Source organism: Cygnus olor, chromosome 16 (genome assembly GCF_009769625.2).
Source record: "Cygnus olor isolate bCygOlo1 chromosome 16, bCygOlo1.pri.v2, whole genome shotgun sequence".
Classification (NCBI taxonomy): Eukaryota; Metazoa; Chordata; class Aves; order Anseriformes; family Anatidae; genus Cygnus; species Cygnus olor.
In genome coordinates, this window is record NC_049184.1 from 9,380,877 (window position 1) to 9,397,500 (window position 16,624).

The window sequence follows — 16,624 nt, forward strand, 5'->3', positions numbered from 1 at the left end:
TAAGTTAGATGTGCACAGGCCAATCTTGCATCATAAACAGGGCTGGGCTGGAATTAGTGCAGCAGCATTTACCACTAAATATTCCCTGGGGTGTCCCGGGAAGCATTCTGTCTGCAGCCCTCACTGAGTGAGTTTCCAGCAAGCTGAGACAGAAGCATAAAGTCCTTAATTACGATTAAAACATGAGATACTTGCAAACCATTGAATGTGGCAGTTGTGTAGGCAATAAATATGATCCCTTGTGTTCTGTTCTGAAAGGCTACACATATTTGAGAATTATGTCCTAATTCAAACAGTCATTTGAATTCGCAGTGCTGCTAAGATCCTTTTTAGTCAACTGTGTGTCTGGCATGTTTTAGAAGGGAACAGAAGAATTTTTACTTGAGTGTATCTGGTCAGGGTGAAGCTCTGTCTGTACTGTTGGTTGAGAAATGAATGATTAATCCCTGAGCCTGATTCAGGACTCTTACCACGCAGCTCTACAAGTATTTTAGTTTTTAATCTGATCAAATGTACTTCAGTTATATGGATTTTCATCTTAATGTAAAAGAGTCCTGAAAGTAAAGAGGAAGGTAGAAGTATGGAAGGGAAGGTACTCTACTTACTAATCTCAGACAAATAAAACAAACATGTATTTAACTAGGAAAACATTCTTTTGCAATAGCCTAGCAGGAGGAGAGTTATTTCAAAAATGCAAAAAAATAAAACTTCAGCCTCGAATACTTGCAGGTGTTTGGTGTCTGTTTCTGACTCCTTTCCAAAAGCTCAGCGGAGGGGATGTTAGCAGCCTGCCACTTAGTGTGAATTTGGTGCATATGTGCCAGACAATTTGAACCATCTGTTGCATAAGTGTGAGCAACAGGGAAGCTATTTAGGCACCTGGGATAATGATGACATTTTGCAGCACCTTGCTGGGTGACACAGCAGGTCAAATAACAACTGATCTTTAGACAAGCTCTCCCTCAGGAGCACAGGTGCACTGTTGAGCCTTGGCAGCAGGAACAGCTTCTTGGCTGAAGATGGGTCTTGCAAGAAGGGGCTGGTACTGTTTCAGAGTACCTCTGAAAGGTGAAGACAACTCCAGCAGCTCAGCCCCCAAAAGGAGGAGAGAGCAGCTGCTTACTGACTGTTTTTGCCAGCCATAAAAATCAGGTGCCACAGGGTTGTATCCAGGACCTAAAGCATGCATGAGCCAAAACACTGAATTTGTCTGGATGCTATCACTTGTGCCATAGCCTTCAGAAGGGTTCCTAGAGATCCACATTTGTCCATCTGTTGTTCTTTGTGCGTGCTAAATCATGTACTGCAGAAAACCTTGGTCTGAAACCAGCCGAGAAGAGACAAAACTATGTGCATGTCACTGTAGATATTTGGAGCTGGGCAGAGGTCAGACTTGAGGCCTGCCTGTCCCTCACGCTTGAGGGAGATGTTTTGGTCTCAGCCCGTGAAGTTCTACAGAAACAAGTGCCATCACGAGGTTTTCAGATGTATGTGAAGACTTTCAGATCATGTGGTGTGAAATGCCATTATGCAAGAGCTCTGAAGCAGTCAGTGCAGCACAAAATAATCCCCAGGCTGCTGATTGTTGTAGCTAGCAGTTCTCCAAATATAAATACCCTTTCTCCCAGTTCATGGCTAAAACATGAGTTACAAATGATTTGATGATAAGTGAAATTAATGACACAACGCTATTGGTTTCAGTACATCTTCAGGATATCACTCAAGGGATGCAATCACCTGCAATTTTATTTGACTAGGCTGTGAGCCAGAGCTCTCAGGAGGAATGTGTTTGTGGTACATGGCAGCAGTGCTTTTCAGTACAGTCACTCTGCATTCACACAGTACATGAGGTGATTCCTGAAGGCACTGACTTACCACACCTGTCTGTAGTGTGCGGGCTTACACTGGGTTGGTCTCCTTTGCCTCTTCACCTATCCCAGCACATAGCACTTAGAGTTAGGGACAAAGTGATGAGGAAGAGCCCTGAGTTAGAGCCTTGAAACAATATAAAAAAATTCCATATATAATTTAGCTGTTTTTCAGGGTATGGCTTCAGTCCTGTCTCTGCACCCCTTCTTCCTTTCTTCCTTCCCCACATGCCCACCCTGCAGGCCAGGGACAAGCCCCTCAGTCTGAGTTGGGCCCGCGCAGACGCCACAGTCAGCGGCACGCTCGTGGGCTCTTTGTTTTCATCCTCTGCCTCATGTTAACGCAGAGACAGTTTTCCCTTAGAAAGATGAATAAACTGCTGGTTGATACCTCAGAAAAGCAAAAATAGACCTCTGTGAATACTGTGAAGGCAATGTATAAGGGATAAGTAATGTCTCCAGTAATCTGCATTGTCTGCCTCATAACACAGTGTGGTTAGAGGGAGTGAAGAGCAAGTAGGAGAAGGCATAATCAAACGAAAATAAATTTTTGTGTTCAGAAGGATGAACTTTGGGATTTCAAGCATGAGCTGCATCTTGGAAAATCTCTATTGGAATATATTACTCTGCCTTTGAGATTACTGTAGGAAAGTACTTCTTTGTAACTACCTGGCCTGTCAGGGGATTTTATAAGAAGGATAAAAATATTGCTATTCTCGGCTCCAAAACAATGAGGCCATTATATTCACAATTCTATATTTAGTCATTTCTAAAGGAGAATCCAGTTGGGTGTTATGCTGTCTTCTGGTCAAGACATCTGCCCTCGTGCTTCTATTCGCCTTGAGTTATGGATAACTCCTTAGTGGTCCCTTGAAGTGATTATAGCATAAATTGACTGTCCTCACGCAGGGAGAGGAGAAATGTCTGCTGTTGTGGGCTATGGGATGAAGGAGGAGCTTCTGTGTAATGTGGTGTGATTTTCTTGACTGGGAGAACTAAAGCAAAAGAAAATTTGTGGTTGCTAGATATGGCTGTGGCTTCTGTTCTACTCCATGTGCTGAGTGGATCTTATTGGAATGGCCAAATTGGAATGACCAGCAGCTGCTGATGTGAAGCCATAGACCAGAGGGCAGGTGCAGGTATATGAGATATTGGCAGGAGAATATCTCAGTCCCGGTGGCCGGGTTCAGAGATGTTGCAGTCCAGGAGCTGCTGCATAGATACGTCACAGACATAAGCAAAGGTGTACAAGGCCAAGAGTCTTTGGGTATGTAGGGGTGAGCTGGAGATTGGGGTGGAGCCATAGTAAAAGAAGATGGGATCAGAAATGACTCTCCTTTAGTGTCCACTGACAGCAAATGCTCTAATCTTGTCCTTCTTGCATTCCCAGCAGTGTTTTGAACTGCTCCCATCTGGCCCAGAGGTGCATGACTCAGACTGAAGACAGGGTCATTAGTGATACTGTTTGGTTGGTTTGTTTGTTTTTCCTTTCCCAGCACTGTGCAAGAGCCAGCAGCATCCCACGCAGCCCAGTGTGCTTTGCCTCCCTTGCCAGGCTGCCTGGGGCTGAGGGGCAACATGCCCTGCGTAGCCCCAGGGGCTGATGGGGAGCATGGGCAGTAGGAAACCAGCTGGTCCCTCTGAGCCTCCTAGCGGGCCAAAGGACTTCTGTCTCCTGAAACGGCAAGGCAGTTTTCTGTTTCCCCTCTGGTATAAACCTTTCTTCATCTCACTGAGCCCTGCCGCTGCATCCTCAGGATTCATCACACTAGAGACAATTACTGTGATATCCAGCAGCGGGAGTGTTAGGCAACTGATTTTTAAGAAATGAGCTTTCAGTTAGGACAAATCCTAGGTAATTAAATGATTCGTTACCAAAATGTATGGCCAAATTCTGCTTTTGCTAACTTTTGTGTTCATAGGTACTGTGTCACTGGTACCAATTTCATTAGTGTGTCCGCTTGCAGAAAATGTAAATGTGCTCAGTATAAATGTCAGAGTAGTTATTGTCCTGAATGAAAAAGACATTTTTTTTTCCTCTTGTATTTGCATATTTTCTTGGCAAATGGGAAGGACGAGAGAGCTGAACCTGGCAGCTGGCAATTTGTGCTTGACCTGTCATGTGCCTGAGTATGATAGGAATAAGCTATGACAGATTTGTCATATTTAGCAATGAGTTTGTCAGTGTCTTGTTAGCACTGGGGGATGTGCTTCCATCATAGGATTTCCTGGAAGAGTAAAAAATCCTCATGCGAAATTAAGTACAATCAAGAAGTTTCAGTTTTGACACTTCTCAAAATTTTGAACTTCTCAAAATTTTGAGCCCAGAGGCTAGAAAAACCTGAGTTCGAAATTTGGCAGCTATGGAGAAGGTTGGTGTGTTCCCTACAGAATGTTTCTTTCATTTGTTATTCCTTTTGCTACTGCACACAGAGTGAATTTGGTGACATTGGGTGTGTTGCTTATTTTTATTTGGTTGCTCAATGACTGCCGTCCCTTCCATACACAGATTACCTTTTCAGGGTCTTGCTTGAAACTGTGATTTTTGACTGTATGTACTCCTGTGCTGGAAGGAATAAATGGACTCCAAGGAGAAAGTGACTTTTAGGATGAAGGGTCAGAGAGATAAAATGAGTGTGCTGGTTAACCCAAGGTCCTTTAGAGAAACAGTCTCTTTTGCTGGACCCTACAACACTGATATCTCTTTGCAGTTCCTGAATCTTTCAGCTAAGACAGTTGCTGCATTTCTTTGTTTAGAGATGATGCCGTTTGATAGAAGACTATTCCGCACAACTACTGAGACAAAAGTAATGAAGTTGTTAAGTTGCAGGTTACAGCTTTGGAATGTTTTTGTTAAATTCCTACTCCGTTCAGTCCTTACCATGTAAAAGAATCAGCGAAACATTTTCTAATAATGAATATTTAAATATAGCTTCCTGATTCCATGTTGGAGTATTAGCCTTCGTATTATAACGAATTTAAATAATGAAGAATTTATCCTCAGTCAAATTTAGGAATGTTATTTATGGGGGTGAGCGTGAAAACTGAATGTCAGAGAAATGTGAAGGAACTATAGTAGGTATTCATTAAAGCTGCATACTATATATATATATGCTCATTTTTCTTGGAGTGAAAGATACTTTTCCAATCAGTTTTTGGCAACCAATTAACAGAAATCTGTGTCGACAAGTCTGTGAATTTATTTTGTGAATCTTTAAAGCTAAAAAGCTTTCTAATTACTAAAAAAAATTTTTAGTGGACCATTCTAACAAATCATCAACTTTCCATCAAAAATAGTTTAGACAACAGCTTTTCACCAGTTTTGTCCTCCACGATGAAAGCTGTTCCGGAACTGGATTTGCTCCTCCAAATGGGTGAATCTGTTAGATTTTTGTCTTGAGCTCTTTTTGCTTTTGTTACAACCGATTGATCTTTCTCATGTCTTACGAGCGTTTCTTAAACTGGAGTGAACTTTGATTCTACCTGCCTCTTGGCTTAAATTCTGTTTAGATTGGATTGTACCAAAGCTTACATGCAGGTGTGGAGGGAGTGGAGAACATGGCTGCTTCACCATCCAGGGTCTTCAAGTTGATTGCCTAAGGTGATTCATATCAAGGATACGTTTCTTTAAGAGCAATCGTAGGCATGTTCATGCTCTCTGTCTCTTTCTCCATCCTATGCAACTTGGTTTAGTTCCTTATTTCAGCTTCTCCAGTCAATAATGGATATATATATTTTAAAGTCCCAATTAAATGTCCAAATTGTGTTTATTTTCAGGTCACAGAGCTCAATAATGTGAAGAATATTTCACGAATGCCAAAAACCACAAAGAAGCATGCTGTCGGGATTTATTTTAATGATGACACCTCCAAAACCTTTGCTTGTGAGTCAGGTGAGTAAAACGGCAATGCACATGAGAAAACATAAGAGCATTAATTGTGAAATCATGAATGTATTATACCTACACACAGATTTTCTGGGCATTTATACAGAACTCGAGGCAGATGAGTGGTGCAAGGTACTGCAGATGGAGTGTCTTGGAACACGGATTAATGACATTAGCCTTGGAGAGCCTGACTTGTTGGCATCAGGAGTGGAGAGGGAGCAGAGTGGTAGGTACATAAAATATAAAATATTGACCTTTAAAATTTTTAATTGCGTTATTTTAGTCATTTGGATTGTGCATATGAACATCCAAAATAAATTGGTACCAAAAATTGTTTTTCCAAACTATTCGTTTATTTATTTATTTCTGTTTTATTACCGCCAAAGATAATCAGCATGGTAATTAAGTGCTGTGATTCAGGGTTTTAGAATTATTTTGGAATAACACTTTTATTTCTGAGACAAGTTAGCTGATTTTGGAGATGGAGACTGTATTTTTGTTGTGTTTCCTTGTATCATGTCTGTACAACACTTTCAGTCTCTGAGGCCGTTTATCAACATTGTAAAGCGAATAATAAATAATAATAATAATTGCATGCAGAAGCTGAGCCCATGGCTACTTCACTTTCCTATGCAAATTAACTAATTGTATGCACAAAAGCATTTGCAATGTATTCATGCACACAGTTATATTAATTGTTTGCAAATATCAAGATTATGTTGGTGCAGTTCTCTCTTGTATTTCAATGCATGCCCAAATGTTTGATGCCCTTGAAGTGTAGCATTCTAACTGCTCCAAACATAGTTTATTGAGTTATTGGAAGGAATTGAGTCTTTGTTTTTGAATTAATTGTTCAAAATGGAAATAAAATCTTGTAATAGAGGTGGAAAGTAGGAAATTCCTTTAATGACTTGTACAGTTAATGGGCAGGGATTTTAGACTAACCTTTTGTTTTTCTCCCAGAGAGATTCAATGTGTATTTGATGCCATCCCCTAATTTAGATGTGCATGGGGAATGTACCTTGCAGATAACATTTGAGAATATCTGTCTTTGGGACATCCAGAATCCCAGACTAAAACTCATCTCTTGGCCATTAAGTGCCCTCCGACGCTACGGGCGGGACCCATCTTGGTTCACGTTTGAAGCAGGGAGGTAGGTGTGTGTTTGCTGTAGTGTGTTCCTTTCCTTGCTGGTGCTCTGGACCACTTCCGAAGGCTGTCAAAGGATGTGAGAGCTTATCTTCAGACAGAAGCTGTTTGTGTACCCTATGTTAAAATAAAGGATTTAATACTAATATTTAAAACAAATAAAAATAGTTCTTAAATCCAGGTTGCATCTTGAATGGAAGAAATGGCTCAACACAGGTGCCTGAGGATGGGGTGGGAGAGCTGTGCTATCCCAGGGGATGCCAGGTGGAGGCTGCCAGCACTGTATATTATGTATAGGATTCTTCTTAAATCAAGTTGTATATGAAACAGTGGATTGGATAGAGAGGTTTGTGAAGAAAAGGTGAACATCATTCCAGAATTTGTACAACATGGGCCTTTGGGCATGGAGTTACGGGTTTTAAGCAGTTCTGTGCAAAGAGAATCATTTGAAGTGTAGAGTAGTGTTTCCAAGTTGTTTCCCAGAAGCAAAATAAAGTAATGGAGAAGGGATTCCTGTTTTCTATCTATTTGACAAATGGGTTTATAAGAAATTTGAATGCAGTTCCGTGTTTTAGAGATGTTGTTCTCTGTCGCTTCCTGCAGCTTAGGTTTAATGAGCTGAAGTCTTTGGGTGGCTGAAGTCGGAGCATTGGTTCATTGAACTAAACTACCAAATTCTTTCAAAGGGCTATGGTTGCATTATTTTAAGTAAGCAAATTAAAGAATTGCAATAGCAAAAGAGAATCTCATCATACAATTAACTTATCTGGAGAGAGAAAAGGCATTTAAATGCCTATACTCTGTATTGCTGCAGAACTTTGTTCTTTCAGGAAAAAGGATATGATGTTTTTAATTCACTGATCATGCATTAGTCATTGCAAGACAATGCAATTGGGATGCTAAGGATAATGTATCTAGGGTTTCAAGTGGAAGACAAAACTGCAAAACTCATTACAGGCAACGTTAAAAGTCTGAAAGGGAAAGAAGGCAAATTAATCCCACCTTTTAGTCTAAAATTTATGAACCTGGGTGTTGTGCATGAACTCTCTAGAGTTAGTTGAGCACTTTTGAGAATTTAGTGATACTCACCTGAGTCTGTGTTTGAGAAGAGTAATACCAGTATGGATTAAAATTGTGAGGTTGGACCAGGGCTGTTAAAGCCCATATAGATAACTTTGTTCCATATTTCAACAACCTTTTGCTTTCCTATTGCTTGTGCAATATTGCTTCTAGAGCAGCAAGGTAAAGTTAAGTGTTACAGATCACCATGAGCAAGCGAAAATCTCACATGCGGATCCCGTCTGTTCTTGCTTTGGCAGAATGTGCGACACAGGAGAAGGACTATTCATCTTTCAGACACGAGATGGAGAAGCAATCTATCAGAAGGTTCACTCGGCTGCTCTGGCCATAGCAGAACAACATGAGCGCCTGTTACAGAGTGTGAAAAATTCAATGGTACGGCTACTCACCATGCTTGTTATTCTGCACTGGGCACCAGTGAGTGGTGTTTCTTCACTGTGACTTTGTCTTTTGATTCACAGATAGTAAGCAGTCTGATTATTGTTCTTACTAAATTCTGCTTTGTTATTATGTTTAGGCCAGTATATATAACTGGGATTGCTTTCCAAGAATCTGAACAATAGGGGAGCTTATAGTCCATGATTTTTGTGTTTGGAAAACTTTAAATAAGTGTGACTTAGTTCAGAGATGATAAGCTCCTGTCAGCATAGTCGGCATTCTTGTTATATTCTTTTAATCAATCACCATCATGAGTTTGTTGTTTGGAAACATTTCTCATCAATCTATTTGCAAAATGTTATGGCTCATGCTCAGTTTTTCATTTGTTAATTAATGTCTACATTTGAAGGATGATTTGGAAAGAGTCATATGGTTCAGATTAAACTGTGGGGGAGGACTAGAAGTGTTTGTCTGATCCCTCAGTGGATGTCTGTTTTCCGCAAGTGCTTTTTGTGTCTAAAACTCATTTTATGACACTCATTACTGCTAGGAGATGTAGGAGTGTAAGACGCAAACTAACATACAGACTGAGAACTGAGATAGTGTGGGATCTCCAAAAACATTCCATTGAAGAACAGCAGTTTTATGGCACTTGCACCTAACATGTTTCCAGATATTACCATTTCATTTATTTGTTTTCTTATGATACCTGTAGAGTGAAAAGGATTTTCTGTAAATGACATATCAAAATTGATCTCTGCTTGCCAGGGCTCACAGGTTGACTCTGACAGCAAAACTAGTATCCTGAAGATAACAGACTTTCTGGAATGTATAAAATTCCCAGAATGGAAAACTGTGGAACAGCCTCGCCATAAACATCATCTCTATTCCATGCAGTAGTAATTGATATGTGTAATCTGCAATAAGAATTATGTCTTTCCATTTTTATGAACAAAAACACATGCACATCCATGTCTAATCCTTTTAGTAATTCTATTAATATCTTGGTTTCAGGGGTAAGTTGTAATGGTGAGTTATCTCAGTATTAACCAGATGACTCAGTGGAGATAAAACAGAAAATGTCATTACTACTTGTGGAAGTCTTAAGTTTTTCAACCCTTCCAGGCTTGCTAGGAAGAAGCTTGACACATTGCTTTCTTTCAGTTAAAAATGTTAAAGCTAGCAGGTGATCTACAGCCAGCATTGCTGGTATTTTTCTCTTTCCCAGTAAAGTATCATCTAACACCATTTTCGCTATCTTTGACTTTTGTTTAAAACAAAGAATTTTCTACTTCCAGTTAGAGAGGGCAAATTTTATTCAAGAATATCTAAAATTATCTAATGTGGGACAGATGAGTAGATGATGAGTACTCATCAGTAATTAATTTAAGCAGATTAAAATTAACCTAGCCTAGGTCAGCCTAACTAACAAACATTTGTAGCACACCAGCAGCAGAACAACCTGCTGAGAGTACAATTTCAGTTTCAAAGAAGAGATAAATTCCTTAATTGTAGCCTCCTGAAATGAAAGGGGTTTTTGGGCAATTTCATATATGGTAGTTTTACATTCCTGTAATAGCATCTTTAATATGTGGCCTCTGATGCTGTGCTGCAAAATTTCTGACTTACAAGTGCCAATACAGTCAACAGATGCACAGGTTCAATAGAGAGCAGCTGTACAACCTCGAAAAGCTTTTTCATGAATATTGTCCAGCCACCACCACCCTAAAATCTAGTTTTATAGACCCTAGAGCACTAAATGGGGAATAAGAACATATTCCTGTCGAACTGGAAGTCTTGTAATTTAGTAGCTGAATATAATTGTTTCAGACAAGTCCATATGCCCCTGAATATGAGTTTCCCAACTCTGTCATAGAAGTGTCTGATTCCAAAATACTCAGAAAGACTTAGTCCCTTCTCTGGGTTTTAAGGATACTCAGATTTAGGGCTTTAGATAGAGGATCATTACATCAGTGTACAAATCAGGTAGCTACTTTTGCAAATTACAAAATACTTTGTAAAGGTCATCTTCATCATTCAAATTGATTTATTTCCCCTGTATTTTAATTTCTGTTTGAAGACATCAACAAGGAGTTTATTTTAGATACTTGCACTTCATGCTCGGCTGTCTGAGCTGTCTTACGTTGTTTTTATCTCTAAGAATTATTAACCCTGTGTGAAATTTTGTATTAGTGAAGCTTGAGCTGCTATTTACTGAAAGGGTGCATAAAAGTAAAAGGTAGGAGACTGTGGTGGTGAGAAATTAAGTCTTCACTGAGCATCTTCTGTTTTCTCCTGAAATCCTGGCCTCTGCTACCACTGATGTGATCATCTGAGATGGAGATGAAGATGGTATTAAGCTACCTGAGGGCTCCTGGAGCCTGTGCAAGAAATGGGAGTTGAATGTCCCATGCTAATAGAGCAAATAAAGCTGCCAAGTACTGTTGAGAGCGTGGGCTATAATATGTCTGTCACCTCCCTAGCAGTCACTTGCTTTATAGTTCAGTTTGTGACTATAACCGACTCTGACTGCTGAAACGCACGTGGAAAATTGATGTGATAGGGGTTCCTCAGCTGAGAGCCTCAGCCTGACACTTTCTATTCATGTGCTGTGGCTTTCTGGTGAGGTCGGAGCATATGCTGACTGGAGTCTGACAGACGTTCACAAGTGGGTTTTATTTATTTTCCTTTTCAGTGAATTCAGAGATCTCCCTTTTCTCTTTTAAAGGCAAAAAAGAGCTGGCTCTGCTTAGCGATGCATGAAGCCGTTCTGGTCAGTGGTAACTCACCTCGCCCAACTGTTCCTTTCCCTTTGCTTTTGCACTGCCAGACAATGAAATGAAAATATATACTCAAATTGTAGACATATTGTCATGAATATTTGGTTGCCATGAAAACTGACAGGAGTAGTGCTGTTACTTGACTGCTGTCGTCTCTGCCTCGTCGCAGTTTAGGTTGCTTTAGAAAAAGACGTTACAGCCTGACATCTCGCTAAGAAGTAATAATAGTGAACTTCTCCGTTTTGGCAGCTAAAGCTCAGTGCTTCAGAGAAAGGTATTATCAGCCAGTTTACCGGCAGCTTTGGCTGACTCTTCTTCCCCTCTCCACAACCAAGGAGCGCACTTTGTGCTAGATCCATCTGATGTACGAGTGTGTCAGTCTTGGCTAGGGTCTGCTGTCCTCCCTGACCATTTCCAGAGAGACTGATAATTAGGAGTGGAAAAGGTGGTCATTAACTTCTGGAGTGAGAGAATACTGAGTAATAGTGTAAGATAGTAAAAGAAAGCTACTCAAAACAACAGCAATGTGTTAGTGCCCTTTAATTTCTGAAACTGTTTATTTTTGTTAATGTTGAGTATTAATAGTTCTAATAAATTTACTTCACTAGGAAGAAAATCCCCTCAAAAACATAGCAACCCTCCCCAGGTGGGTGTCCCAAGATGAAGGTTTACATAGTGCAAATTGTTTAAAAATGACATGCTCTGCAAAATCTTTGAGAATTGTGTATTCCATCTTGAGAGAAAAAAAATCTTTTCTTTTTTTTTCCTTTTATTCCTCTTTTTTTTTTTTCTTTTAAAGAAGTGTGTCTCATGCTAGTTTTGCTGCTTGCTAAAGCAGGACCCCAAAAAAAAGATACTTACTCTTCCCTCCCTGGGACTTGTGTGGGACTTGTGGGAACCAACTGCACTACGCACCTGACCCAGCCCCAGCGAGCTGCCTTAGTGTAGCTCAGCACATCTCTCACTCAGGTGCCAAGAAGTGACAAGAGGTGGCACCACAGTTCCACGGCTGTTTTCAGCTCTGGTTGCTGGTGCTTGGGTGTGCAGCTTCTCCATCCCCTTTCTCCATGGATCGCTCGTAGCCAGCAGAGCTGTGAGGTGGCTTTGTGTTGGCCCTCACCGCTTCTTGCCTCTTTGCTTCTCCTTTGGTTTAAGCGTGACTTAGCATAATTTGATCCTTGACATGTGTGGATGGAGCTGTGTCTGAACTGCTTTGGAGATCCTGATATCCTTTCAGCACCATCTCCTGGGAGGAAGAGGGTGAGAGGCTATGGATTAGGTGCCCTCCAGTTAACAAATTATTTGTTATATTAATGATACGTGGTGTTACATGTCTCATTTGGTCCTCTGCTTGCAGCCAATGCTCGTGCGTGTTCTAGCATACCAATTCTGGCAGGTTTTGACCAGCTTACGGTGCTGGGTGCTTCCAAGGAATAAAGCCAGGTCATTATCAAGCTATTCCTACTTCTTTGGTTGCCACAGAGATACAGTAGGTTAATTGTGAGAATGAAATCAATCATCATTTAAGCTGCTTTAGCTCACAGTCCGAGGTGTTTTGATGAAGTGCTGTGTATTCAGGACATAGCATACTAATTCTTTTTTCCAGCTGCAGTTTTTTAATTTTTTTTCCCATGCTGATTGAGTTCAGGAGGGGCACCTCTTCTGGACCTTTTCTGTGTCTTTCATCTTCTTTCTCTAGCTGCGTCTCCTTTTTCTCTGAAGATATCCTTTTGGTTTTTTGCTCTCCTACTGAGAGCAGACCTGTTGCTCCAACCACCTTAGCTTGCTGCTGAACTCACCAGTAGGTGGAACCACCCAAGAAGCATCTCCAATTAGGAAATGCCATCCTCACAGTGCTCTGCTGGTTCTGCTCCAGTAGGAGGTTGTTGTTGTTTGTTTCCGTGGTGCTGCTGTGCGTGGTGACACCGCAGACGGTGTTGGGCCTTCAGTGAAGGAGCTGTGATAAATACACTGCGTGGTGTAGGTGGAAACTTGCATTGTGCAGGGACTCGCACGCTACTGACTTGGGGGTGGGTGTTTTAAGAGCAAAGGTTGGTCTGGGTTTGCTTTTGTTTTCATGTATTTTACCTTGATATCACAGGTACAGCATCCACAATACAGAGAGGAGGTTGAGGGTTGCTGGCACCTCTGAAGAACTTCAGAATGGCTCTCTTCAATGATATCTCTCATCTGCCTCCTCTCTGTGCTTGCTTCACTTGTTTGTTTTTGCTCCAAAATATGCTGAAATTCTTGTAAGAGGTTCTTTCACCTCCAGTCTTGTGAAACTAAAATGTAAAAGCTTGCTCTTTTTGTAAACAGCATCTTTATAAATTAGGCAAAGACAAGTATAGATTTGGTATATTTGAACTAATGTTTGCTAGAGCTTTGGAAAGAGAATTTTAGCTGTACTGTGAAGCTTACGATAAAATCCAAATATTTGTCAGCTTGCATATGTGTGTTAATGAATTCACATGAAACATGTCAGGTTCTTGGTATGCTGAGGTTGTACTTAGCTTTGGAAGTTGGGAAGTAGTTGGGAGACTCTCTGATGGCTTTGTTGCTGAAGGGAGGAATGCTTTCCTATCTTCCACTGACTCCCAGTTTCTGTTTCAGCTGCTTGAGTTAAAACTCCCCTCAGGGGAAGCAGTGCTAGCACAGGACCAGGGGAGCACAAAGGTGAGCTTTGGTGTGCGACAGTAGCGTGGCCTCCTAACCCGAGTGCTGTGTGCCCGTGGGGACTAACCCGGGTTAGTCACTGCTGCTCACGTAGGGCGGGCCGATGGACAGAGGGAGAGGCTGTGTTGACAATATCATTAGAAATCTTTGCAGACTGTGGCTGTGCCTTTTCTCTGAGGATGTGTGTTAAGCACAACTGTCACCTTCACATCAGTTTACTGCTTTGCAGCTTCAGATGAAGATGAGCGAGCGAGCCGTGTCCCTCAGCACCATGGTGCCCTTGCCCCGCAGTGCCTACTGGCAGCACATCACGCGACAGCACAGCACTGGCCAGCTCTATGGCCTGCAAGGTAAGGGGCTGGGATTGGAGGGGGTCAAGGCACAAGTCGGACAACAGCACTGTTGTTTTATGAGCTTTTTTCAGATAACTAGGGAGACATTACCATTGCGGGGTGGCCAGCGAGGGGCACACAGGCAGTTATGCAGAAAAGCCAGCAGGAAACAGACCAAACACTTAATAGAGTTGGGACAGGCACCATGCTGTGGAAATCTTTTGGAGGTTTTTTTTTTGCTTCTTTTTTTTAGCCCCTCAGATGTTAGGAGTTTCTAAAGGAATAATGAATCTTAGATATTTACTCTTTTAAATAAAGCTGGAGACTATAAAGGTCAGAAGAACCTCCAGAACACAAAATATAAGAAATTGTGATTAAAAATGGCAGGCTTTGTCACCCCTGACATATGTGGCCATATTCCATTCTTATCCTCTGATTTTTCTGCAAATCTGAAAAGTAAAAGCCAACCATATTTTTTTCCTTTTCCTGTTTTGAACACTAGAGGGGGCAGGCAGCACATAAAAAGCCTCAGCCAAACACCTTACACGTTTCAGCTGGAGGAACGAATAATAAAAGCAGCACTTATATGCCTGTTCAAATTTGTTCAATAAATTAGGGCATGGGAAGATGACCTGCTGGTGGCAGCCTGTGACACACAAGAAGAAAACTGCTTAGAGCACTCTGACACAATCAGGGGATTGGTCTTACTGTGCCTTACTATAGAGTCCTTTATTAATACAATAATTCAGCATGGTGTTGACACAAGATAAATAGATTGTATAGTTACAAACCACTTGTTTTGTATTTAGAAAAATAGCTTGCTTGTTAAACTGAAAAAGGGATCCATGGGGATTCTAGTCATGAGAATGTGGTAAAAGTCTTTGAAAAATCCTGGCCCTGGGAGGTGGGTGGGCGGGAAACCATGCAGACCTTATTGTAATTAGGAAAGACACTGAAGTAATTGTCTTATTCAGCAGTCACGGTGACTATTTCAGTGGGACCCTTAACATCTCTAATTAGATTAGGTTGCCAAAATTTTGAAATGCTTCAATTATCAGAGAAAAAAATATTGAATATAAAATAATTGTTATACTGAGTTACATAATTTTTGAAATATTTCACTCCCTGAATGGGAACTGATAATTTTTGAATTGGCTTTTTTTTCCCTTTTCTGATGTACAGAGAAAAACAACAACAACAACAACAAACTGATGCTAAATAAAGTATGCTTTTCATTCAACATGCAGTCAGAGCTTGTAAAAAAGAAATAAAATTGTTTTGTACATCTTTAGGTTCTGAAGCGGGGAAAGCAGGGATAGGTATAATTAAAAAGCTGTAATTTGTACTTCACATATTCCTGTATAAAATGGTGAGTATGATACCTGTGCCTTACTGAGCATTGTTCTGTTTTTTGCATCTGACTTGGACAAGATGTTTCTAGCCCAGTGAAGCTTCATCGGACGGACACTTTTCCAACGTACAGATCAGACCATCGATAAAGGACTGTAAAAACTTTACAAACTCTGTCTTCTGACAAACTGCCCCAATGGATGACACCGATGACAAGCAAGGATAGAAATGCTGAAAAGTTCCAAGTTGGATGAAAAATTCTTGCAGTACAAATTTTTTTTTTTCAAACTTTGTCAAAAGTTAAAATGATTCTGTAGATACTGAGGAGGAGAACACAACCATCAGGCCCTCCAGTGTTTCTTTTGTATCTTACAGCTGGACAGAGAAGTCACTCCCTAAATATTTCCAAATGTTTTTTGTATAAGTATGCTGTAAATATGAGACTCTCCTGTTGTGGTGTGGTTCCATTTTGTCTGTTACGGCTGTTGGTTCCCTGATGTCAGCTGTCAACTTTGTCTGTTGTAATGCTTATCTTCAGTTATTAACATTACAGTTCAGCATAACCCCTGACCTTTGAAATAGTGGCCAGTTTTAAGCAGCTATTGGATACAATTTTTTTTCCTGTTTGAAGCCTGATGGAGACTTGATTGATTTCTTTTGAAAGCACACACTATATTTCCAGTATTTATTTCCATCTCTGTAAATGTTTAAAATAAAAATAATTCCCACTTAATCTGTGGTACAGCACTTCTTGTCATTGTCAGCCTCATGAACAGGGCTACTGTGCAGTCACTGGGGCACTAGGAGGGAGGATGAAGTGGGGCAGTGGGTTGCTTTGGGTTCCTCTCCTATCTGAGGCAACACCATCACTTGTCGGGGGGGCTGGTGAAATAGAGCAGTGATTCAACAAGAATCTCACAATGCCACAAATTGCTTTGTGGCAGAAAACAGATTTTTCTGTTTTGTGACAGCTTCCATGTTAGGTACTACTTTCATAGATTGGCACCAGTATCTTCGTTTAACAGGAAAAATATGTTCAAAAATAGCTTAGTTGACTGCTGGATGCTGTGCAAGACGGTCAGAAACATGTAACAGCTGTAGATAGAAAGCTCTGATTACCCTGAA

At 40.8% G+C, this 16,624-nt stretch overlaps 1 protein-coding gene and 1 long non-coding RNA gene across 9 annotated transcripts in view; one reads left to right on the top strand and one right to left on the bottom strand.

Annotated features, from left to right (window-relative positions):
- Window positions 1-16,228, top strand: part of DOK5 (docking protein 5) — a 42,877-nt gene extending 26,649 nt beyond the window's left edge. For 3 of the 8 annotated variants that reach the window (XM_040575971.1, XM_040575965.1, XM_040575972.1), the window contains 7 exons: window positions 5,646-5,760; window positions 5,840-5,980; window positions 6,718-6,907; window positions 8,223-8,358; window positions 13,755-13,817; window positions 14,047-14,167; window positions 15,581-16,228. In XM_040575971.1, coding sequence (XP_040431905.1) covers window positions 5,646-5,760; window positions 5,840-5,980; window positions 6,718-6,907; window positions 8,223-8,358; window positions 13,755-13,817; window positions 14,047-14,167; window positions 15,581-15,648 — 834 coding nt within the window. In that variant the 3' untranslated portion in view covers window positions 15,649-16,228. The remainder of the gene's footprint in view (window positions 1-5,645; window positions 5,761-5,839; window positions 5,981-6,717; window positions 6,908-8,222; window positions 8,359-13,754; window positions 13,818-14,046; window positions 14,168-15,580) is intronic. The other 5 variants (XM_040575967.1, XM_040575968.1, XM_040575966.1 and 2 more) reach the window with 5 other exon arrangements.
- Window positions 11,707-13,191, bottom strand: LOC121079097. The gene is made up of 2 exons (XR_005824873.1): window positions 12,472-13,191; window positions 11,707-12,387 (listed from the first exon to the last, which is right to left on the bottom strand). It is a non-coding gene; the product is annotated as an uncharacterized LOC121079097 (long non-coding RNA).
- Window positions 16,229-16,624: the final 396 nt, after the last annotated feature.